The 24028-nt window shown below is 45.4% G+C and overlaps 2 protein-coding genes across 7 annotated transcripts; both read left to right on the top strand.

Moving 5' to 3' along the window:
* WDR45 (WD repeat domain 45) lies at positions 1-9023 on the top strand. 4 transcript variants are annotated; one of them, XM_061614273.1, is made up of 11 exons: positions 1-125; positions 1739-1844; positions 2383-2457; positions 2561-2665; positions 2865-2970; positions 4461-4555; positions 4725-4804; positions 7075-7283; positions 7856-7957; positions 8040-8185; positions 8498-9023. In XM_061614273.1, the coding sequence occupies exons 1-11, from the start codon at positions 102-104 to the stop codon at positions 8605-8607; spliced, it is 1158 nt and encodes a 385-aa protein (XP_061470257.1). In that variant the 5' UTR covers positions 1-101; the 3' UTR covers positions 8608-9023. The 4 variants fall into 4 exon arrangements, with proteins under 4 accessions (XP_061470257.1, XP_061470260.1, XP_061470258.1 ...); XM_061614276.1 differs by lacking the exon at positions 1-125 and adding an exon at positions 897-1107; XM_061614274.1 differs by lacking the exon at positions 1-125 and adding an exon at positions 898-1054.
* Positions 9024-15416: 6393 nt separating this feature from the next.
* Positions 15417-23649, top strand: PRAF2 (PRA1 domain family member 2). Of its 3 annotated transcripts, XR_009761147.1 has the most exons (5): positions 15417-15683; positions 17441-17658; positions 18562-18733; positions 19847-19967; positions 23200-23648. XR_009761147.1 is itself a non-coding variant. In XM_061614278.1 (4 exons), exons 1-3 carry the CDS (start codon positions 15463-15465, stop codon positions 18699-18701), a joined length of 579 nt encoding a protein of 192 aa, XP_061470262.1. In that variant the 5' UTR covers positions 15417-15462; the 3' UTR covers positions 18702-18733; positions 19847-23649. The 3 variants fall into 3 exon arrangements, 2 of the variants coding, with proteins under 2 accessions (XP_061470262.1, XP_061470263.1); XM_061614278.1 differs by having other exon boundaries at positions 19847-23649; XM_061614279.1 differs by lacking the exon at positions 19847-19967 and having other exon boundaries at positions 23200-23647.
* The last annotated feature ends 379 nt before the right edge of the window (positions 23650-24028 follow it).

The raw sequence follows: 24028 nt of genomic DNA, 5'->3' as shown, positions 1-24028 counted from the left end.
CTTACTGAGCATGCCCCGCATTATAATAGGCTTCCAGCCAAAATTTCTTAAATTAATTAAAAATCAACCAGGCATTTTTTTTAACTTTTAAACTGCAGCAGATGAAGGTCAGAGTATGGGGCAAGGTCAGTATTAGGATTACAGGTACTCTGTGAACATGGCTGATTTTTAATGAATTTCAACAGATTATGAGAAATCTGGCAGAAAAAAGTCCAAAAGGGCTCTGAGTTTTTTTCTCTCTTTTTAGACTTTGAACTCTCGATTCTCTCTAACTGTGTTGTGTATCGCCATGAAAATTGACAGGGTTGTTAAGCAAGCGTTTCTGAGTTCAGAACTATAAGTTTTGTAAGGTTTTGTTTTGAAATGAGCTTATGGGAAGCCTCAGAATGGCATGGGGGGTATTTTCCATTTAACATTGTGGAATGTGAAAAATCCCCGCTGACAGTATAGTATATACAGCCACTCTCGTAATAATAATAAGGAGAAAGCAGTCTACATCTTACATATACATATATACATATATACATATACATATATATATATATATGACACTTGTCTTGCTTGCTCTGTAGGGTGAACTGTAAACCTAGTTTATAATCCTAGTACAATCCTAACCAAATTCATTTAGGCCTTGCACTGTTCAGTGGGGCATACTCATTAACTGTGTTTAGGAATTATCTAAGTACTGCTAAGCTACAGTGCCGCTGCCAGAACAGAGCTGCTGAAGCTAAAATATAAGTAGCTTTGCTTGTAGATCAAATGTCAAACCGCCAAAACAGACAGTGCTGCTGAACGGCTTGGAGATTGCCAGTTTCAAAAATGGCCGCATTGTGCGAAAAAGGTTTTGCTTGTGCTCTGAGGGAGCTCCGACGACTTTCCTTCTTGTAGTTTCCAACATGGCCATTGAGACTTCAATGCTTTTTGGGTCACGTGATAGGGAGCCGCTCTGTGCCTGCTCTCTGTGGCCTGGCAGAACAAGCCTGGACTGGCGGCTGATGTTTACCGTGTGGGAAACAGGACTAGATGTAAATAAGGAAGGGAGGGAGCGCTCCAGGTGAGGAACGGACAGGGAATGGGGAGTGTTCGTTCGTTCGTTCAGATTCGGGGGTAAGGAAAAAATGGAAGTGACGCGTCTGGATCTGAATTAAGTAAGACTGAGTTGTGCGTGCGTGTGTGTGTCTTAGGGTTTGGAGGGGAGGAAGAAAGAGGTTCGGGGCCTGGCTGTAACTTTGTAGGTCGGTGGTGGTGGGGTGTCAGAGAAGGCACTTTCGGGGGTTTTTTAAATAGAGAATTACCTTCAAAATGGGTAGGAAGAACCCACTGGCACAGGCTGTGGTATAATACGACTTGAGTGAAGTGGAAAGATCCAGTAAGGAAGTGGCCCATTTCAGAGATGGCTGACTGGAAAGAGTGGGAGCCAGGACTAGGATCTGGGGCCAACAGAGAGAATATGAGGGTCATGTGGGTTGCTATGGGCAATAGAGGGAATTGAAGATAGACTGAAGGGACGACCTTGTATGTGGAGAGGCAGGACTGGCAGTAACTGGAGTCAGAGATAAGACTGACCTAGGACAAGATCTGTAGGGTGGAAGAGGGGAGGTGTCTATGGGAAAAATGGAACAAAAGAGTATTGGAGCTACTTGGCATGCCCTTGGCATGGCTGCTTTGTGTTGATTTCTGATTCTGAATTCTTTCTTTTCCTGTCATTATGACCGTCACCTTGGGAAACTGCAAACAGAAACAGGCAACTCCTGTGTGCCTGCTCCAGTTGATGCATTGTCCCACAGGGCTCATCATGGCACAGCAACGTGGGGTCAACAGCCTGCGCTTCAACCAAGATCAGAGTAAGTGATCTCCTTCTATTGGATCACCAAGATGCTCTACTACGCTTTTACAAGGAATTGTGATCTCCCAGCCCCAACGTAATTTTCCTCCCTTTTTGGAGAACCGAAGGATCTTGGGTCCTAAGGAGAAGCACTTTGAGCCCAGCATCTGAAGGCAGTCTCTGCCTCCGACTAATGGTTTGCATAGTGGTTAATTTCTAAATTGTGAGGTTCAAGCCTACCTCAAAACTCTCTGCATAATCCTAAATGTTTGGAGAGAGTGCAGTGGTTACTAATTTGTGATGGAGATACACTTTGCATCTCTTCAGAGACCTACTTTATTGTTTCATATATTTTAGAACTGGTCCCTTACACTGATAGTCAATTTCAGGACTTTATCCTGACTCAAACTAAGCCCTGGAGTGCTATATTCACAGTGCACATTCATTTCATTTATTTGATATCCTGCTCTTTACCCATTCCCCCGCAAAAGAAATTCAAAGCAGCAAATGACAATAAAATTACAATAAAACCAAGTTTGATCCTTCTCTCACTGTAGGCTGCTTCTGCTGTGCTATGGAGACTGGTGTTCGGATTTATAATGTGGAACCTCTCATGGAGAAAGGACACCTTGGTAAGAAATGGAGGGGCCTGAAAATGAGCTGGTGGAACACCTGTTTCTTCCAAACCCAGGTGTGTGCCCTAAAAGTGCCCCTCTCTCTTTCTCCTTTTGCCAGATCATGAACAGGTGGGCAGTGTCGGATTGGTTGAAATGTTACACCGATCTAATCTCCTTGCTATTGTGGGTGGAGGTGGCAATCCCAAATTCTCTGAGATCTCAGGTATGTGTACCTCAAGGGAGCAGAGTGAGTGAGTCTAGTGAGTTGGAACAAAGCAGTCTTGCATATTTGGGACCCCTGGATATATATAATGGCTTAATGTATATTGCTGAATATTTATAACCTTTAAACAGGGAAAAGCTATCTCCTTATTGTTTTGCCATGACTTTCTTCCTCCCCCCGCCCAATGTTTCCTTTGTAGTCTTGATCTGGGACGATGCCCGTGAAGGGAAAGAGGGCAAAGACAAATTGGTGTTGGAGTTCACCTTCACCAAGCCGGCACTGGCTGTCCGCATGAGGCATGACAAGTATGTATGGGATTCATCCTGTTTCACTTGGTTCTGGAGCCTAGGTGGGATGCGTTGCATGGAGACATATTGTTCACAGCAGAGGGAGAATTTGGAGATAGATGAAGGCATCCTCTCCTCATTTCTAGTAGTCTATATTTGATGTCTCCACATCGTGGCTTTGCACCCAGGAAAGTTCAAATGTTATGCTTCAAGCTCAGCTGTGCATATCCATGCCACAGAATGAATCCTGTATACACTGATTTTATCTATTGAAGTGAGTGGCCATAACAATTTGACGGCACTCATGATTTTATCATAATAAAACAGAAGCATCAATGGAAAGTAGCAGTATCCAATTTTTTAAAAAAGTTTTTCTGTAAAATGCCAGACCACAGTAGAATGCATACATGAATGTGTGCATTTTATTTATTTATTAATTATATTTTATTACATTTTAATATATATGTATTAAATAATTGTTGTAAACCACCCAGAGAGCTTCGGCTATGGGATGGTATACAAATGTTATATATATATATATATATATATATATATAATTTTATTAAATGTCCTGCCTTTCCTCCCAGAGGAGTCCAGAGCAGCAAACAAGAAGTGATAAAACAGTAAAAATGTATTTAAAACAATTCCAGTACAGATGCAGTTGGGATGAAGGTCTGTACTTAAAAGGCTTGTTGAAAGAGGAAGGACTTAAGTAGGTGCTGAAACGACAACAGAGATGGTACCTGTCTAATATTTAAGGAGAGAGAATTCGAAAGGGTAGGTGCCACAACACTAAAGACCCAATATAAATTTTCAGCTTTATTTTAAAGAAGCAGCAGAGTAGAAGATGAGTGGTGGGAGCATATGCATAGGAGATCAGGAATGCTCAGCAAGTGGCAATGAGAGGAGAACATATACAGCTATATCACAGATGTCCTACCCCTGAATACTATCTGCATATTTTTGGTCCTATTTTTGCTGCCATATTTTTGCTGCTCAGAACTTGGGGTGTATGTGTGGTTTTTTCCAAGTGATCTTTTTCTGCCTGCGTGGGATAGAGATGTGAAGGCCTGGGAAAAAACCAGAAAAATATTTTTTGGGGGGAACTCTTTTCCTCATTTTTTCTTTTTTTTCCTGAGCCTTCACATCTCTACATTAGAAACAACAGCACGTTGTACTCTGCATGTGCCAAACCTGAGAGAGAGAGAGAAATGTTTACATTTTTGACCAAAAATCTGCCAGAATGTAAGCTGTGTACATAGCAGTCCTGCATCATGGGTTCTTGCATCAGTCCTCCATGGATATAAAGAAATGAAATTTTTATGGTTCAAAAATGTGTGCCATAGCCTGTGGTGCAGTTCTACCGTCAATGCAACAACACCTTTCCAGGACAGCTATATCCTTTGCAGAACAATTCTCAGATATACATGCGCACACACAGAGAGAGTGAGAGTGAGTTCAAATGATGATCCACTTAATTCTCTACTTCTGTTTTGTTCACCTTCCAGGATCATCATTGTGCTGCGGAACCGAATCTATGTCTATTCCTTCCCTGATAACCCCACCAAGCTCTTTGAGTTTGACACCCGAGACAACCCCAAAGGTATGAACCATACCCTCTCTCACTTTATCCTGCTTCCTCCACCTGAACAGCCTACCCTTCTGCCTTGCAGCACCAGACCTCCACACAGCCCTAGTCATGTACAAGAATTGAGTCCAGCTCTGATTGTTGTCTTTCTGTATTTTGTGTTTCCTTTTCCCTGTCACCTCAGGTCTCTGTGATCTCTGTCCTAGCTTGGAGAAGCAGCTGCTGGTTTTCCCTGGGCACAAATGTGGCAGCTTGCAGCTAGTGGTAAGTGTGCCAGGAGGAGGGGGTAGAAATGGAAGGCATAGGAGAACTTGCCAACAGACCCTTCCTTAGTCAGGGATGGCTTGTTTTTGCTCTGATTTGATATTTAGCGAGTGCCTGTGTTGAACAGTACCAAGCATCTTTCTAATGGGAAAACAAAACCTGGCCCATCCAGAACCAATGGCAGTGTATCTCATTCCTATGTAATACAAGAGGGGAGATTATCATTACTCATCAACGATTGTGTCTGGTGTTGTGCCAGTGGGGTTCTGCTGGCACAATAGGACTTCTGTTTCCTTTCCTCTCCCTGTGCGCCCTCACAATCTGCTCTGGAGGATCCCCTAACCCCCCAGAACTGATTTTGAGGGTGTTGGGTGGGCTGGAGGGAATAGAAAAGGAAGTTCTGTTGAACACATGGAAGTCCCTCGCACCTGTGGATCTGCAGCATAGGATACAGCCCTTAGTTTGTAAGCTCCTTGAGGCAGAGACCTGCCCTGTTGGTGGCTGGTTGTAGGCTGTACGCTTGCAGGCAGAACTTACGTTTCTTGACTCAGTTATTGGACGTTTTTGCTCATTTGCAGATTCTAGTTTTATTATTAATAGTTAAAAGCTTTGCTTATTTTACTAATTTAAGCAACCATGGCCACAGATTGCTTGATAATCGGTCATAGGCAGGGTGTGAACAGGGTTGCATAGGCTTAGTGTTGAAAGAATTCAGAATTCTGTGTCCTGTACTATGAAAAGCAATATGTATATATTTTACAAATCAAGCAGTTTGCATATATATTATGGGTTTTATCCAATGAGAGTCATGGCGCAACTTCTGCTTGCGTAGTGGAACTTCCCCTCTGTCTCCTCCCCCTATGTGCCCTCTATGCGCACACACTCATATTCGCTCTGGGCAACCCTCCCGAGCAGATTTCGAGGGGTGCAGGAGGCACACAGGGATAGGAAGGGGAGGGGAAGTTCCACTGCACAAGTGGAAGTTGCACAATGACTTCTTTATATTTTCTCCTATCTATGTATCTATGATTTCTTCCGTGGAGATGAGCGAAAAGTGGTGTCAGGCACTGATTGCCCTTTTTTCTGATCACAGAAAATCTTGCCTGGTCCATGCCCAGCATTGTTACCTCCCAACCCTTCTTAGGTTTTACCAACCAGTGGGCAGGATTCACCTTCCAAGCCCCTTCAGCACAAGGATTTCTTTTTGTGCAACAGGACTTTCCCCCTGTCCTCAGCCCACATGCAGCCTGCGCCCTTCCCAAATCTGCTCTGGAGGTTTGGCAGAACCCGTAGAACAGATTTAGGGGCTATATAGGAGGAGGGGAATGGAGAAAGTGCTGTTGTGCAAGTGGAAGTCCTTGTGCTGACGGGACCCTAACTTGGTCCTGCTTTGGATACAACCCAGTGCCCCCCCTCTCTCTCTCTCTCTCACACACACACACACACACACCACCACCACCATCACCACCACCACCACAAACAACCTTGAGTGTGTAGGTGGTTTCTGTTGCTTCCATTATATATGTGACAGACAATAACTTGCCCAAGGTGGACACATGGGATCAGTTCTCTCTTAATGGTTAAATTATGGCTTGGTCATTTCTGCCCAGACTTTTGGCTCACATGCTCCCCCTCCCTCCTCCCCTCAGTTACAGGCCCAGTACCAGCACATGACATACTGGGGCAAGTGCCCCAGAGGGCCCGGCAGAGCCCACCACCGCTGCTGCTGATCCTGCCACTGTCATCCCTTGCCTGTTGTAGGGACAATAGGGGGAAGCCAGCACCGATCAGAGCAGGCTGGACATACAAACTCCTCACAACCACTGGCTTAATCATGTACAAATGTCGGGGGCTGGGTTGGCATAATAAAGCCAGGGGTGGCAGGGGAGTTGTGTGTACACAGCTCTGATTAGGGCTGTAATCCTTACCGCCAGACAGACTGCCTGCCGATGGTGTGGACTGGGAGTGGCGGGGTGGCACTTCGCTGGAGTTCTGGCCCGCGCACACAAACATCCATAAGTCAAGGCGGGAAGGGAGCATGCAAGCATGTGCCGTATTATCATCTCTCACCAACCATGGTTCTGAGGATGGGGAAATGTTCCATCTGAACTAACCTCCGATGTCTGCGGCTGAGCGGAGATCTTCCATATCAAAGACTAGCATGCTATCCACTGGTCCATGTAGGATCCTACCCTTCAACCGCATGAGTCAGAGCAAGCAAGTATTGGATCATGGGCTTTGTTTTCTAGTTTGGTTTGTCCCTATCTTAGGATCTTTCCAGCACCAAGCCTGGTACCTCATCCGCCCCATTCACCATCAATGCCCATCAGAGTGAGATTGCCTGCATCTCTCTGAACCAGCAAGGCACCGTTGTGGCCTCTGCCTCTAAGAAAGGGACCCTCATCCGCCTCTTTGACACACAGACCAAGGAGAAGCTTGTGGAGCTCAGGAGAGGAACAGATCCGGCTACCTTGTACTGGTGAGAGCTCTCTCACTCCCAGCCATGCACCAGCTCCTCAGCCACTGAGTACACCTAAGAAACACTTTTATAAGTGCTAGATCACTTAGCAATGCTGCAACCCCTGCGCTGCATGCCTCCATAGTGCTCTTTTTTCAGTCTCCATTGACACAGGCATCTCACCCATTGATAACTTTGTGAACTGCGGGCCACCGTTGGTCCTGTGATGACCGTTTGAGAATCTCTGTCTCGGGTGGTTCATAATCAAAGATGAGCAGAAGTTTTAAAAGGCTGTTTTGAAAGAATAACAAGTACAGTTCTTTTCAGGGATGGAGCAACCTGTGGCCCTCTCAGATGTTCTTGGACTCCCAACTCCCATCAGCCCCCACCAGCATGGTCAGTGGCCAGGGAAGATGGGAGTTGAGGTCCAGCAATATCTAGGAGTGCCAGTGAGATGTTTTTGTGGTGCTTCAGCTACAAGCTCTGTGATGGTGCCTGTACTTACCAGGACATTTGTCATTATGTAGACACAGTGGCAGGCAAGGGATTATTAATCAGAAAACCCGACTCATCTCCTTGTCTTTTCCCCACAGCATTAACTTCAGCCATGACTCTTCATTTCTCTGTGCCTCCAGCGACAAAGGGACCGTCCACATCTTTGCCCTGAAGGACACCCGCTTAAATCGCCGTTCAGCGTAGGTAGAGGGTCAGTGCACTCAAAAGGAAAGCATTGCTCTCCGTGCCGTTCTGACCCTCTTCCTTCTCCCTGTCTCGCAGATTAGCACGTGTGGGAAAGGTTGGGCCCATGATAGGCCAGTACGTTGATTCTCAGTGGAGTCTGGCCAGCTTCACTGTGCCAGCTGAGTCTGCCTGCATCTGCGCTTTTGGCAGGAATACTTCAAAGAACGTCAACTCAGTTATTGGTGAGTGGTGCTGATGGGTGGTTGCAGATGACTCTGTTTTACCCTTTGGTGGCCATTTGAAAGCTTCCTGCAGGACTGCTGCAGCCAATGCCCCAGGGCCAGCCAGCCCTAATGTTTGGTATGATGAAGTGACCTGCCTAGGGCAGTGGATATTGGCTACTGCAACAAATTGCCAGTTTTTTATTTTATTACTATAATCTTTTCCCACCATGGAGAGGTACCATTTGGGTTTTTTTTGCCCCAGAACCTCTCTTTGGGTTGCTTGCTTCCTGGTCTATCCTGAGTGTCTCACTTCTCTTTCTAATCTTACAGCTATCTGCGTGGATGGCACTTTCCACAAATATGTCTTTACTCCAGACGGCAATTGCAACCGTGAGGCCTTTGACGTCTACCTGGATATATGTGACGATGATGACTTTTGAGCACAGCTGAGCCCTTGCTGTGGGCAGACAGAAGCATGCTAGGCTCAAGGGCAATGTGGGAATGTTTGCTGCAGACCCAGGCTGAGAAAGAATAATGTTCTGCTGGGAATCCCACAAGACTTTTGTGACGGTGTGGGACAGATACCCAGAGAACACTTTGATCCTTCATCTCTCAGTCCTGCCACCTTGGGTGTCCTGTTTTTTATGTTGCCTTTCCTCAGCTACCCGACTCATGTGGAACCAGTGAGAAGGCCCAGAAGGTGGAAAGAGAACTTTTCAAATACTGTTCAGCCTGGATTTTGGAAGCCAGGAAAGCAAGCACTTCTGCTACGTCTGGATGTTACCAGCACTTGGCGAACATTTTAGGGGGGGTAGAGAAGGGGCAGAGCTATCATTAAAGTTCAAGTGCAAATGTTTCTGGTTTGCTTTGTTTGCATTCTCTAAAGGGTGGAGGCTGAGAACTGAAAGGGGAAAGTGCTGAATCCAGACTTAGCCTAGTTGGAGCGATGAGAATTTTGTTAGTCCTCTAACAGGGTCATTCATATGCATCAATGGGGAGGAAATGAATAGCAATTTTGTGTTGAGGGAGGTATTGACTGAGAAAAAGGGATGTTACACATTGTTTAGCATATCATTAGCCAGCTATTAGGTATGCTCCCCTGCTCCCTCAACTTCTCCTCTCTTCACATGGCTTTCTGTTTTTTCAGCTCCAGCAAGTCCAACTTGGCAAGATCCCACAATGCATCTCATGCAGGACTGAACTACTTCACAGTGCAAGTTGAAGAGAAATGCATGTTTGAAAGCTCCCATATATATGTAGTCTAAATCCCTTCTTCCCAACAGTATGGACAGAGAGTCCTTCCTTAAATATACACAGCACAGATCTTCTATGTCATCAAAAAGATGTTCCTTGCATGTAATATAAACACTTGAGGCATTAAAGTGTGCACTGCAGTGTATGGCAACTTTTGTTTCTTGGAAGCAAGATCTACTGTGTTCAGTGAGACCAACTTCCAAGAAAGATTGCAGCCCAGTCCTATGTATGTGTTCTCCAAAGTCCCACTGTGCTCAGTAGGGCTTACTCCAAAGTAAGTGCGCCTAGAACTGCAGAGCTGTCCTCTTGCATCTGGGGTAACCTGTGCTTATCTGGGCCACCAGCCAAATTCCCTAGGCTAGGAATGGGGATCCTGTGGCCCTCCAGAGTTTGTTGGACTCCAACTCCCATCATTCCTGACCATCAGCCATGCTGGTCGGGGCTGATGGGAGTTGGAGTCCAACAGTATCTGAAGGGCCACAGATTCCTCACCCTTGCTCCAGGCTGTTTAGGAGAATGGGAGATAGAGGACCTGGAAAATACATGCACCCACGACTGTCCATTTACACAAAGTTCAAGATTCAGAAGATGCTTTGTCTCTCCTGAAGGGAATGAGAAGGCAGAGCTAGAGTGGTATGGTACCAGCAGCATTTTATGTTTGTTTATTTATTTATTATTTGATTTATATCCCACCCTTCCTCCCAGCAGGAGCCCAGGGCGGCATGTTGGGTCAGCTTGGTCCATGACAGCTGATGAGGCTGCACATAATGTGATCATGGGCTGGCACTGAGCTGAGCAGCAGCACCTGCATCCCTGCTTAGGTGAACACAGAGGGGAGACAGTCTGAAAAGCAGCTGCAGAGCTGAGTGAGTGAGTGAGTGAGTGAGTGTGTGTGTGTGACGACAGACGTGAATGAAGAAAGAAAATGCAGGTGGTGGGACTTGGAAAGAACGTGTGTTTATATCTTATATAATACCATGGCCACACAGGAGAGTTGGTTCTCTTCCTGGAATGGTCTGCACTGAATAGATTTCGTGTTTTCTGTGATGGATTCATTGGTTTGCCAACAGTTACATTCACCTGTTTGTTTTTGCTTTGTGCTCCCAAACCAGCTGAAGTCTGGATATAATGCATGCATAGTGTGCTGACAAACTTGTGAACATACACTGCATATTGTATCTGTACAGCATGGATTATGGTTCTGCCTTTTTATTGCTGGGTTCTATCATACCATTTGAGACACTGTGAACACTTAAGATGGTGCAATATGCGTGCATGTTGATGAAGCCCTGTGCAATGTCACTGGGTGGTATCGATCTGATATTCACCTCTTGAACCGGTAGGAAAAGGAAGGGAAAAGCACTGAAAATTGCCTCCCTTCCCTGTTCCACTGAGAGTTTCTTTCCATTGGCAGAAAAAGAGCACTGGACAACACCCAGTGGCATTTTGGCAGTCTGTTTTAAAGAAGATAAAGGGATGCAAAAATTTGCATACATTTTGGCCCAGGGCAAAACTGTTTTTCCGCTCCCCGCCCCATAAAAACCCGGAATATTTTATAGGATCGGGGGAATTTAAATATATGCAACAATTACTTGAGGGGTGGTGGTCCTGTGGCCCTCCAAATGTTGTTGGACTCCAACTCCCAATCATAAAATGCATCATATTTTAACTTAACAGATATTGGTACAATGAAACTTAGAAGTATAAAAGCCTTAATTTTTATTCAGCCACTAACAATAATATATGCATTATGTATATACTAGTGATGCCAGGTCTCCGGCAAATGGAGACTCTGGCCCCACCCTTGCTTTTCTCACCTCTGGCCAGAATTGCCTCCATGTTGTTTAATCTCCAGGTTTTTTTGGGGGGGGGGCTCCGGCTCTCCGGCTAGCACTCCTTAATCTTCGGACTCTCAGCTTCAATTTAAAAAACAAATTAAGTTTCTAGGTGGTCTGGTTCCCGAGATATACACCAAACGTCAACTCCCCCCCCCACGTGACTGTTTTTTACAGATCTTTAGAACAATTCCTTGCTCTAGCTACAACTCCCACCAGCCCAATCCAGTGCCCATGCTGGCTGGGGCAGATGGGAGTTGTAGTTTAAAAAAGTAACTTTTCAAAGCTCTGGCTGTAACCCCACCCTTTCAGGATTGTAGCCAATGAAGCCAGGGTTGTGACTTGTTGATCCATGCATGCCTATGCTTAATTTCAACGTCAGAAAATGGTGGCTTTAAGATTTTTGCAGTTTGCGTAAGTAATATGGCTTAACTTTTTTCCCCTCTTCTGTCCAAGAGTCAGACCCTGGGCTATGAAATATGAAAGTATTTAATCCAATATCTGCTTTTCTGCATGTAAAGCAATTCTAATCCCATGTACCTGGAGTAAACCCCATTGAACTCCATTAGGACTTACTTTTGAGTAGACATGGTTAGGATTGTGCTGTAAATTAATGGGACTTAGTAAACATAGCACAGACTTGTGTTTGTGTTGTAAATCTTTCTCTCCCCCTCCAACCCTATTTTTAAAGAAATTAGGCAGGGTTTATCACAGTTTTTATTATGTAGGAAATTAATACTGATTTTTTAAAAAATGAATGAAGTTTATTTATTTTTATTTATTTATTTATTTTTTGATTTATATCCCACCCTTCCTCCCAGTAGGAGCCCAGGGCAGCAAACAAAAGCATTAAAAACACTTTAAAAATAATAAAAACAGACTTTAAAATATATTAAAACAAAACATCTTTAAAAACATTTTTAAAAGCTTTAAAAACATTTTTTTTTAAAGAAAAGCTTTAAAAACATATTAAAAAGCAATTCCAACACAGACGCAGACTGGGATAAGGTCTCAACTTAAAAGACTTGTTAAAAGAACAAGTTCCTTATCACTTCAGGGTACAGTTTTCCCTGGTTGAGTAAGCCCCATTGAATACATTGGGACTTGCTTCTGAGTAAACAAACATAGGATTGCACTATAAATATCTTTATATCATGCTTATCATGCTTATATAAATATTTTCATAGAATCATAGAATAGTGGAGTTGGAAGGGGCCTATAAGGCCATCAAGTCCAACCCCCTGCTCAATGCAGGAATCCAAATCAAAGCATTCCCGACAGATGGCTGTCCAGCTGCCTCTTGAATGCCTCCGGTGTTGGAGAGCCCAATACCTCTCTAGTAATTGGTTCCATTGCCGTATGGCTCTAACAGTTAGGAAGCTTTTCCTGATGTCCAGTCGAAATCTGGCTTCTTGCAACTTGAGCCCATTATTCTGTGTCCTGCACTCTGGGACCATCGAGAAGAGATCCCTGCCCTCCTCTGTGTGGCAACCTTTCAAGTACTTGAAGAGTGCAATCATATCTCCCCTCAGTCTTCTCTTCTCCAGGCTAAACATGCCCAGTTCTTTCAGTCTGTCCTCATAGGGCTTTGTTTCCAGTCCCCTGATCATCCTTGTTGCGCTCCTCTGAACCTGTTCCAGTTTGTCTGCATCCTTCTTGAAGTGCAGAGACCAGAACTGGACGCAGCACTCAGGATGAGGCCTAACCAGTGTTGAATAGAGGGGAACTAATACTTCACGCGATTTGGAAACTATACTTCTGTTAATGCAGCCTAATATAGCATTTGCCTTTTTTGCAGCCACATCACACTGTTGGCTCATATTCAGCTTGTGATCAACGACAATTCCAAGATCCTTCTCACATGTTGTACTGCTGAGCCAAGTATCCCCCATCTTATAACTCTGCATTTGGTTTCTTTTTCGTAAGTGTAGAACTTTGCATTTATCCCTGTTGAATTTCATTCTGTTGTTTTCAGTCCAATGCCCCAGCCTATCAAGGTCCCTTTGAATTTTGTTTCTGTCTTCCACAGTATTAGCTATGTCCCCCAATTTTGTATCATCTGCAAATTTGATAAGCATGATCTATACCTCCTGATCCAAGTTGTTAATAAAAATGTTGAAGAGCACTGGGCCCTGGACTGAGCCCTGTGGTACCCCACTCGTTACTTCCGCCCAGTTTTGTCATGCTGTGTCCCTATAAGTATCTGATTTCATACTATGGTTGTACAATACTTCCTTTACATTTTAAGTATGCCTTGGGGTAGTCATGGTTCTCCATTGTTTTCATCCTGAGGGGCAGATAGGCTGAGAAATGGTGAGTAGCCCATGCTCACCCACTACACTGTATAGCTCATTTCCATTTTGAAAAAATAATTAAAACAATTTACATGCAGGCAAAATTTATTAAGTGGATTCACACAATACGTGTAAAGCACATCCAACTCGCATTTAAACCGCATGACTTCCCCTAAATAATTCTGGGAAGTGTCATTTCCCCCTCACAGTTATCGTTCTCACCGCTCTTAACAAACTGCAGTTCCCATGATTCTGTGGTGGGATTCATGTGCTTCAAATGGTTGTTGAATGTGCTTTAAATGAATGGTGTGGATCTGCCCTAGGTATGATGTGCATTCAAGAGTGAATTGAAAAGAACAATTTTAAAAGATACTTCTTACTCTTACTCATTTCTCAGACCTCTTTCTGAAGTAAAGGGTCAAATCTGTAAAAAAAAGTTTGGAGCAGCCACGTTAAGAGATAAGGGCAGGGCATTCCAGGCAGGGGGTTGCCAACCCTGCTTGGATATGGATATCTTTGCAGAAGAACCCTAGTCAAGGTTTACCAACAGCACAATCCAAACTATATCTACTTAGAAGTCAGTCCTGTTGAGTTCTATGGGGCTTAATCCCTTAGTAAGTGTGTTTAGAATTGCAGCCTTCAGGAGCATCCATCTTTACTCCCCAAAGCTCCCATCTAACATCTCCACAACACTAGGCTCCTTTGTCCCTTCTGGTGACTGCCCTGGCCTGAAGACACTTAACCCTTCTGGCTGAAAGCAAGTAGGCTAGATTAAATGTTCCCTACCCAGGCTCCATCTTTTAGCTAAGATTTCTATCTTAATTTCCAATCAGATTTTTTTTTTAATTGTATGCTCCAAGCAACTGTGATTGATGCTTAATGTATCATGCTTAATGACATCACTGGGGCCCGGCCCTCAAATCTCAGGTTTTGGGATGCTTCTGACCTGGCAACCCTAGATCCAGATTCAATCTGGGAGAACAGAGCAGGAAAAGGGGGGGGGGAATGAGAGCTACAAATTGTAAACCTCAATATCGTAGTAAATAAAGGAAAGTTTTATTATCTAGGCTTAAAAATCAGATATGAACTTCAACATCATAAAGCAGAAACACGAAGCATGCATTTTGAGAGAGACCACAAAATCTAAACATTCCAGGTATGTCAGTAAAGAGTGGCAATCAAGGCCAGTGACAGGTATGATCGGGCCCTTGGGCACCAGCCTATGCCAGGCTCGCGGTGCCTGCCTGCCCATGTGTCCCATGTCTTAGGTCAGTGCCTTAGGGAAGCCCCTGCCGCCATCTTGGTTGATGGTAGGTATGGAATTTACAGCAACAAGAGAGGTAGGTGGGGTGTGATTGTGGGCTTAGTGAAGCCTGTGCTAGCTGTATGGGGGGGGGGGAGCCTGGCAGTTCCTTCTCCACAATCCGTGGCAGGGTCAGGAGCTGACGCTACCATGGATCATGCTATGGGACCGCTACCATCCCACCCTAACGAGAGGCCCTTCAGTGGCCCCTCTGGGCAAAAGGGGCCCTCGGCCAGGGCTCGACCTGACTGCCCTCTGGCGCTGGCCCTCGTGGCATCTGCTTTGAAGTGTATTGGTCTATCATTAGAAAAACAGTAAAGTTAGGTACAATTTATGCACGTAATTGGAGTAAGCTACACTGAATGCATCGAGATTTGCTGTACAAAACGCTTTGATCACAGACAGTGTGGCAGATGAAAGTTGTCCATACTAGAAGACAGATGGATTAAATTGAAAATACTTCTGTACTTGTCTTAAACGTCTGCTTTAAAAGCACACACACTCTACAGTGCCAAACCGATGAAAGCAACAGCCGTCGTCGCAAAGACGAAGTTGACTTCCAAAGGACTCCATTTCCCATCTTTCCCTGCGGTGAGGTCTGTTGTTGCGATGCATTGTGGTCATTGTAGTTTCCGCTGCAAGCGAGTGAAGATGTCCGAGGTGCGGCTGCCCCCGGTTCGGGCGCTGGATGATTTCCTGCTGGGCTGCACCCGGTTGGCTCCCCCTGACGTGCGAGACCTGCAACATTGGCATAACCGGGTCATCAATAACCTCCTTTACTACCAGAGCAATTATCTGCTGTTGCTGGGCGTGGGACTGTTGCTGGGAGGGTGAGTTCGCCGGCCGCTGTGCCACGGCAGCGGCTGGGGGCGGCTGGCCCGCTAGGAATCCTTCAGGGGGCGGCAGGGAAGGCTCGAGCACGGCCAGACGCGTCTCGAGGACGCAAAGCAGGGGAAAGGCAGGTGGCGTCATCGGTGGTTAGAGAATTTGCAAGATTTCGGGATGGATGCGGGGCTGGGAGTCAAAGGGAGGAGCTGTGTTTAGGGGACACTCCCTAAACCCGAGTTCCTTGAGGGGGAACAGTTCGCATTCTAGGGGATTTGATTTCCTTTCTATACCCACGCTAGGTGGCCATACGTGCTCTTACACAGGAAAGGAGGAGCCCAGGGCCCCTCCAGATGCTGTTGGACAGGACTCCATCAGCCCCAGCCAGCAGGCAATGGTCAGGGATGAGGGGAATTGTAGTCCATTGGTATATGGCGGGCAGCACGTTTCTCCGTTCCTGTTCTAAGAAATCACTATTTGTACCATGGGTAGGAGGAAAAGGGATGTGCAAGGTAGAATTGCCACCTTTTTCTTTCATTCATTTTTACTGTTCCTGTGCCTTTACCAATAATCCGACATATCCAGAGTTAGAACTTGAAGCTTTTTGTGATGGTTTCTTTCCAAGCCAGCAAAAGCGTAGGAGCAGACCCACTTAAAAAGGATGGCAACCATAGCACAAGCGGTAAGGCCCCTCTTAAATTGAGCTCAGGGCTTGATCCTGGGAGCTGTTGTCAGTGCCAGAGTTCAGCCTAAGGTTGTACTCCCCCCCCCTTTCCAGGGCTTATGTGCCTTTAACAACAGTTCAACACTGGGGAAGTGGAACCTGATTCAGAATTGTGGAAGTGTAGAGGGGCCCTGTTCAGGATTCTATCCATGCTTCCACCACCACCACCAACATACCCCATTCCATCCCCCCTCCTGTACACACTTATATGAGCACAGGTCCCATTGAAGTTTTTGGAACTTTCTTCCAAGTAGACATGCCTAAGCTAGCAGTGGAAGTAGAGGAGAATTATCTTGCAAGAACTGACTGAAGCTCCTCTAGTTCAACATTCCTGTCTCCTAGGTCACATTCACACTGTACATTTATTCCACTGTTATTCCACTTTAAACAGTCGTGGTTTCCCCCAAAGAATCCTGGGAAGTGTAGTTTGTGAAGGGTGCTAAGAGTTGTTAGGAAAGCCATATTCCCCAGAGTTCTCTGGGAAGGAGGACTGACTGTTAAACCACTCAGGGATTTGTACATATAAAACATAAATGTCCATAAAAATAAACAGTAATAAACAACCACTATAAGTTATTGTACACTAAATCCCATCTATTAAAACCCTCCAATCACCCAGCAATATCAGCATGATCACCTGAAAATAGCACACCAAAAATTGGCCTGGAATTGCAGAAAAAAGTCATCAATCAATCAATTGCCTGGGAGAAGAAAATAGTCTTGTATTTGTGCTGGAAAGATGGTAAAGTTGGTGCCAGGTGAGCCTCTCTTGGGTGGAGTATTTCATGGGGGTTTTGGGGTGGTGGTGGAGAGACAGCTGAAAAGGCTATTTCACATTTTACCACCCTTCAGACTTCTGCCCCATAACAAGTCTCTACAAATACAATGAAAATACAATGTAAAACAATAAAAACAATTCCTTAAAACACAGATGTTAAAACTAAGGACCAGACCACCTATTGGTGTCAACAAGATATACTGCCTTTGAACTGAAATGAAGCTGGATTCCTAGAACCCATCCTGCCCTTCTCCTTGCAGGTACTTTTGCCCCATGCTGACTCTGCTGAGCAGTGCCCTCATCACTCTGATCTTTGTGGGGTTCGTCTGGGCGGCTGAGAACAAGGCTCCTGTGCGACGCTTTCGGCGGAATTATCCTGGCACTTGCCTCCTTGCTATCCTTGGCTGTGTATACTTTCTGGTGTCTCTCTTAGAAGGCTCTGCCACCTTCTTGATTTTCATCGCCCTGCCCATAATGTGTGAGTCCCTAAATAGCAATGGGATGGGTATGGGAAGGCTTCGCTAGTATTGCTGGTTTTGTGACTGCTGCATTTGATTGCTGAAATCTTGTATACTTAATGCTCTGTTAATGTTTGCATTGAGATTTAGCTGGTGGTAGAGATGAAAGGGACACTGCAGCCTTGAATTCCCCCCCTGCATAGCTACTACTTGGTCTTTACTGTAGGTTGATCCATGATGAATTCTCCTGTACTACAGATCCCATCTTTCATCCATGAAGCTCAGGGCAAAGCATTGGGGACTAATTCTATTTTATCCTTGTAGCAAGCAACCCTGTGAGTAGGCTAGGCTGAGTTCTCATAACTTGGTCGAGGCCATGCGGAGCATGTGTTGTTGCTGAACGACAGTTCCCATCAGGGCCAGCAAGCGTGGTCAATGACCAGGGATGATGGGTGTTGTAGATCAGCAACATCTGGAGGTCCACAGGTTGCCCACAGCTGATGAAGTGAGTCATACCTGAGCAGGGATTTGAACCTTCCTCTTCCAGTTCAAGTCCAATGCCCTGTCTACTATACCACTAAGAAACAAATTGCAACCTTTGTGGCAATCTATCTGTGAGAAGCTTTTTCAAGGTTTGCTTTTGATATGCTTGCTTTGGAGCTGCTCTATCTAGCAAAGTTGGAGAGACAGTAGAGACAATGGGGCATTCTAGCTCAGCATTTCTATTCCGGAGATCAGAACTGATCCCTCCTGTGGAACTGCCTTGGCTGTCACAGCACTGGTTATGAGAACCTTGGGTTCTTCTGCTGTCTTCCCCTCCCCCTGCTCCTCCTCTGGAAGGCAGAGAGATCTGTAGCAGGAGAACCTAATGTCTTTCTATTTCCATGGTTTGTCTCAAACCTCCATTTCCTTCTCCCCTGCAGTGACCCTCATCCATGCCTCTCTGCGTCTCCGGAATCTGAAAAACAAGATTGAGAACAAAATAGAGAGCATTGGACTCAAGCGCACACCCATGGGGCTGCTCCTGGAAGCTCTCGGGCAGGAACAGGAAGCTGGATCCTAGACGATTGCCATAATTCTCCCTTTGGAAATATGGTACCTTCCTTCCACTGACTGTTCACTCTCCCCCCCCCCTCTGATCCCTAGCCTGCGTGCTGTCTTTTCACTTAACCTAAGAGTGGCCTGGCTATGAGCTCACATAAAAGGTGGGGCTGTATCCTCTGGATTACAGCAGAGAGCCAGTGGGACTCCCTCTCTCCAAGCAGCAATTATGAGGCTTGATAGCAGAGCAAAAGGGGACAGCAAATAGAGCAGAAATCAGGGTAGTATTTCTAATTGACCATTAAATATTAACTACCGAGATCCTTACCTGTTTAGGTTTAGAACATTCCAGTATTTGAGAAAGGGAGAAAAAGCTGCAGGTAAGATCCTCTGTGGCGCAGAGTGGTAAGCGGCGGTAACGCAGCCGAAGCTCTGCTCACGGCCGGAGTTCGATTCCAACGGAAGGAGGAAGTCGAATCTCAGGTAAAAGAGGTTGAGGTCCATTCAGCCTTCCATCCATCCGTGGTCGGTAAAATGAGTACCCGGCATGTGCTGGGGGGTAAAGAAAGGCCGGGGACGGAACTGGCAATCCCACCCCATATATACGGTCTGCCTAGTAAACGTCACAAGACGTCACCCTAAGAGTCGGAAACGACTCGCACTATAAGTGCGGAGACACCTTTACCTTTAAGATCACTGAAAGACAAGGCTGTATTGTTAATATTTTTAAAAACTGCCTGTAATATGTTAGACTATGATATGTCTAGACACTCTTTAAAAAAAGAAACAACCCAAGGATCAAGAACTGATCCTAGAACAAAGGGTTGGCAAATTAAAAGGGAGTCTAGCTCTAATTGTTCCGGGGGGGGGTAGCTGGCTTTTAAAATAGTATTACTTAGCATTTATACAGTAGCTCTAAACTCTCAAAGTGCTTCACATGCAGCATCTTGCTGTCATCCTTCCAATAACCTTGCAGTACAGGTCAGTGTTTGATCCCCATATTGTCTCTGAAGGACTGACTTGAGGCTGGAAGAGAATGGCTTCCCTCAGTCTACCCAATGTGTTAAATGGCAGAGGCAAGTTTCAAACCAATAACTTCTTGACGATTCCTCCTAGCCCATGTGCTGCATCAGCTCCTCTGCAGAATGTCTGATCTCTTGTTTTCAGAGAGAGATTCATCAAGATTTCCCATTAGAGCAAACTGGAGGACGGAGAGCGGAAAGCAATTTTGAAGAAGATCTAGTGAAGGCTTCAAATGCATGATAAAGGCTAGCAATTCATTAACCCTGTGGGTATCTCTTATCTTATGCATTGCGTAGAAGGGGACACTCCAAAGTTCAGGGAGTAGACAAGGAGCTATGTTGCAACCTATACATTCAGCGACAACGGAAGAAAATCCACCTTAGGTTAACTCCCATTTTGTGACTACAACAGCCTTGCCCAACCATTTCCAGAGACCAATCTGGCACAGTTCAAATCATTGCCTTCCAGTGTCCTCCCTGTTCAAAACTTCAAAGAATGGACCAAATGGAATTTAGTGTACAGTTCTGAGTTGAGTCAGAGATGCACCTGAGGGGTAGGATGTTTAATAAATGAAGGAGCTAAGAGATTCTAGAAGCATTGCCAAAAATTAATAACTGTCCAAGCGGTTCCATGTATCCCTCCATTTCTTATATATGCAGCTAGTATTTATTCGGACATGGAGGAAATCAGTGTCAAAATCCTCTGTACTACTTCTTGCTAAAAAAAACAGAAAAGTTATTGGTTGACAAAAGGAACTTGATCTCTAAGGCTTTTAAGGGGAGAAGACCTCCCCTGTACCCCTTGATTTTTGTGGGATGTGTATGAGGGAGGAAGGAAGGAGCAAACAGAACCACACACTCATTACTGACTTAGGGCAGGCACCGTTAATTGTCCCTCCTCTGACTCTTGCTTGCCTTAGAGGACCCTCAACCCCAGCAGTGGCCTCCTTCTGCCAGAGGACCCTTAAAAACTTCATTTGTGTTACAGAATATGTGTAGGAGCAGGAATCCACTACTGAGGGAGTGCTTTGGGATTCTTGCCATAAGCCCCGTGTGGGCCCACTTGCTAATAGTATTCATACAGCACTTGACAGTGTTCAAAGATCTTAACATCAGGTGGGGGGAGCCTGCAGCCCTCCAAATGTTGTTGGACTATCCCCAATACCATTTCCCGTGCTGGCTGGGGCTGATGTTGGCATTTGTTTATTACATTTATATCCTACCTTTCGTACATGGTGCCCAAGGTGACGTACAAACATGGTTCTCCCCCTCTCCATTTTATCCTCACAACACCCCTGTGAGGTAGGTTAGGCGAGAGACTGTGACTGGCCCAAGGTCACCCAGTGAAACTTGTGGCTGACAACATCTGGAAGGCCACAAGTTCCCTCTCCCTGACTTGCATTATCTAAGTAATCCTTCCAGCAGCCTGAAATATAGGAAACGTGTGTGTGTGTGTGTGTGAGGACCCATATGGAGGTATGCAGAGAGGTCAGTCTGGAGAGATGGGGGTGTCTGTCAGTGATAATCTTCTTCTAACCTTGCAGATCATTGGGGATAGGCTTGGAATGATTCATCTTCCCCTCTGTCTGTCAGTAGTATAGGTGTGAAAGCTTTATCTCTGCTGTAGAGAATGTCTCGTTTAAGCACTAACCTTGATCAGGAGAGGGTGGGGATGGCCAAAACGAAGACACCCTCCCCTCCCCAAGCTGTGGAGGTGAAGAGGCTGAGCCCACCCTTCTCCTCTGAAACGTAACATGGGAGGAGGCCAGGTGGAAACAAAAAAAGAGGACAGGGCTCCTAACACTTTTAAATAGAAGGGGGGATTGCATGACGAAGTACACTTGCTGAAATTCCCTCTTCTACACAATGATTAAAAGTGCAGGAGCACAGCCCCCCGCCCCGTGCCATTGGCCACCTTAACTCAAGGAGCATGTCTCCCATCCCATGCTTCCTTTGGAGTGGAAAGAAAGGCTCTATTTCTTTTTGCTCCCAAGGTTACCAGTGGAGAGGAGGGATATCTCCCTACTGGTCACCCCTCCCTCCCCGACCTGTGTTCTACCTCCACGGTCAGAGACAGCATGCCTCTGAATACTAGTTGCTGGAAACAGTAGGAGGGGAGAGTGCTGTTGCGCTCAGGTCCTGTTTGCGGGATTCCCATAGGCCTCTGGATGGCCACTGTGAGAACAGGAGGCTGGACTAGATGGCCTGCATGGCCTGACCCAGCAGGGCTCTTATGTTCAGAGCTGGCCCAAGAAATGTTGCTGCCTTAGGCAGGGCAGCAAATCACCCCTCCCCCCCAAGCGGAGGTGTATAGCTCCCAAGGCCAGTCAAGTCATTTGGGCACCCTGAGTCAGGAAATCCCAGAAATGTTCCTCCCCCTCCCTGACAGTAAAATACAGTAACAAGGAGTTAAATAAAAGGTTGCCGCCTTTTCATGCCACCCAAAGGCAGCCATTTCACTCTGCCTAATGATAGGGCCAGCCCTGCCCCCTCTACCTGGGAATGTTGTTGGGTCCCCACTGTTGTTATCCTCGTATTCCTTGGGACCAGCTTGCTAAAGATGAACGCAGTTGCATTGCCTAAGTCTACAAAGTAAACTTGTAGCAGAGGTCTTCTTGGTTTGCAACTCCAGCTGTTAGCTATGAGGCTACACACTGGGTATTCTACCCCCATCCCCTCATTTGTTTTGCAGCAAAGAGGCAAACGCATGGCACTGCTTCTCAGCAAGTTGTCACACGTTGACTATGACAATGTGGCTATGCACAGCTGTACATTAAAAAAATAATAGAGAAGCTAAGCGTGCATCCCAGCTGACAACAGTCAGCAGCTCTTCAGGATGAAGTGGGTTGCTTATGAATCCTGTGACCAAAGGGAGTTTTGCCGATGATTTTATTTGGGACTTTATATCCAAAGTATGTATTATTCTATCATTTGTGCCCATCCCCCCAATAACTAATGGGGCACAGTGTATCAAAAACTAAAGAAAGGTATTTTTCTAAAATTAAGGACCCCACAGCTTTTTTTTGTAATTTCTGAAAATGTTGATTTTCTCCTGAATATTTTGTTAGTCAGAACACAAAATAGGAACACTCCAGTAGAAGCTGGGTCATGATGCATCACTCTCTCTGTTCTACTAGCCTGTATCATTGAACCCACACTTTAAAATCATTGCACTTGAAGCAATATGAAAGTTCTGTCGCTGCCTGTTTCGCCTATGCATATCATCAACTGGTGTGGCATTTGTCAAGTGAAGATAATGCCTGGTGAATCAACTTCTTATTGGAATCCAAGGAACTGAAGTGGATTGTTCAAAAGCTGAAGGCTGCCACCTTAGGTGTACTTACCACAATCTTTTGAGACTTGCGTTGAACTAAATAGGGTGAGGCTTGGGCAATGGGATGTAGTCATGATTACTACTCGTGCTCAAAATAATTGGGTAACATTTAAAATGTTCTTGTGGCTCCTTGTAAAATTAGACAGTGTTGTATTTATGTGCAGGCTTGTAATTGAGAACCGACAGCTTTGGAAACCGATCCACCTGTGGAAATCCATATAGAAAACTGACAAAAGAGAAGGCTGGATCCAGAGCGGTGCTCAGTGGAGTTCCATTTGGACTGGAGGAAGGGAATGGCAATCCCTCCTTACCACTGAAAAGTTGCTCCAGAAACAGCATGGGAGTGGTGCTGGTGAAGAGGAATAATCTGGAAGGAGGGGCAAGACTGGATCCAACCCATTGTCCCAATTTAATCTAGCGCTTTGTTTTTTCTGAGTTCATACAGTGAATGTTCAGATCAGATTCAGCCATGAGAAAGACCCAGGGGAATCATGAGTTCTGTTTGCATTTTTTTAAAAAAAGTTATACACTACAACTTATTTTGTCTACTTTTTTTACATTTCTGCATACTCTTGAAAATAAAGTCTTATGGTTACCATCATACTATTTTGGATACGCACTTAAATGGTTGAGTTGCTTTGCTTCAAAACAGTTGTATTTGCATCTTTGAGTGGCATGATGGGTCTATCCTTCAATGGGTCTATGGTGAGTGCCGCCAAGGTTGGAGGCAAAATGGGACCACAAGAGGGAGGTATCACCATGCTTGGGGGAACTCTTAATAGAAAAGCTGAAGACAGTAACCCCACACCCAAAACTCAGCTCAGTGAGCATGCAGAATGTTGAGTCAGCTGGAAAAGAAATAACAGAAAAAATAGGCAGCGTGGGGGGGGGAGTAGTAGAAAGGCCAGTTGCAGAAATGCAGAACAGGAGCACTCCTGCAAGTAAGATGCAACATTTTGTTGCAGGGCATCTTGTAATGCATTGATGAACCTC

Source organism: Rhineura floridana, chromosome 3 (genome assembly GCF_030035675.1).
Source record: "Rhineura floridana isolate rRhiFlo1 chromosome 3, rRhiFlo1.hap2, whole genome shotgun sequence".
Taxonomy (NCBI): domain Eukaryota; kingdom Metazoa; phylum Chordata; class Lepidosauria; order Squamata; family Rhineuridae; genus Rhineura; species Rhineura floridana.
This window is presented reverse-complemented; position numbering and strand designations above follow the sequence as displayed.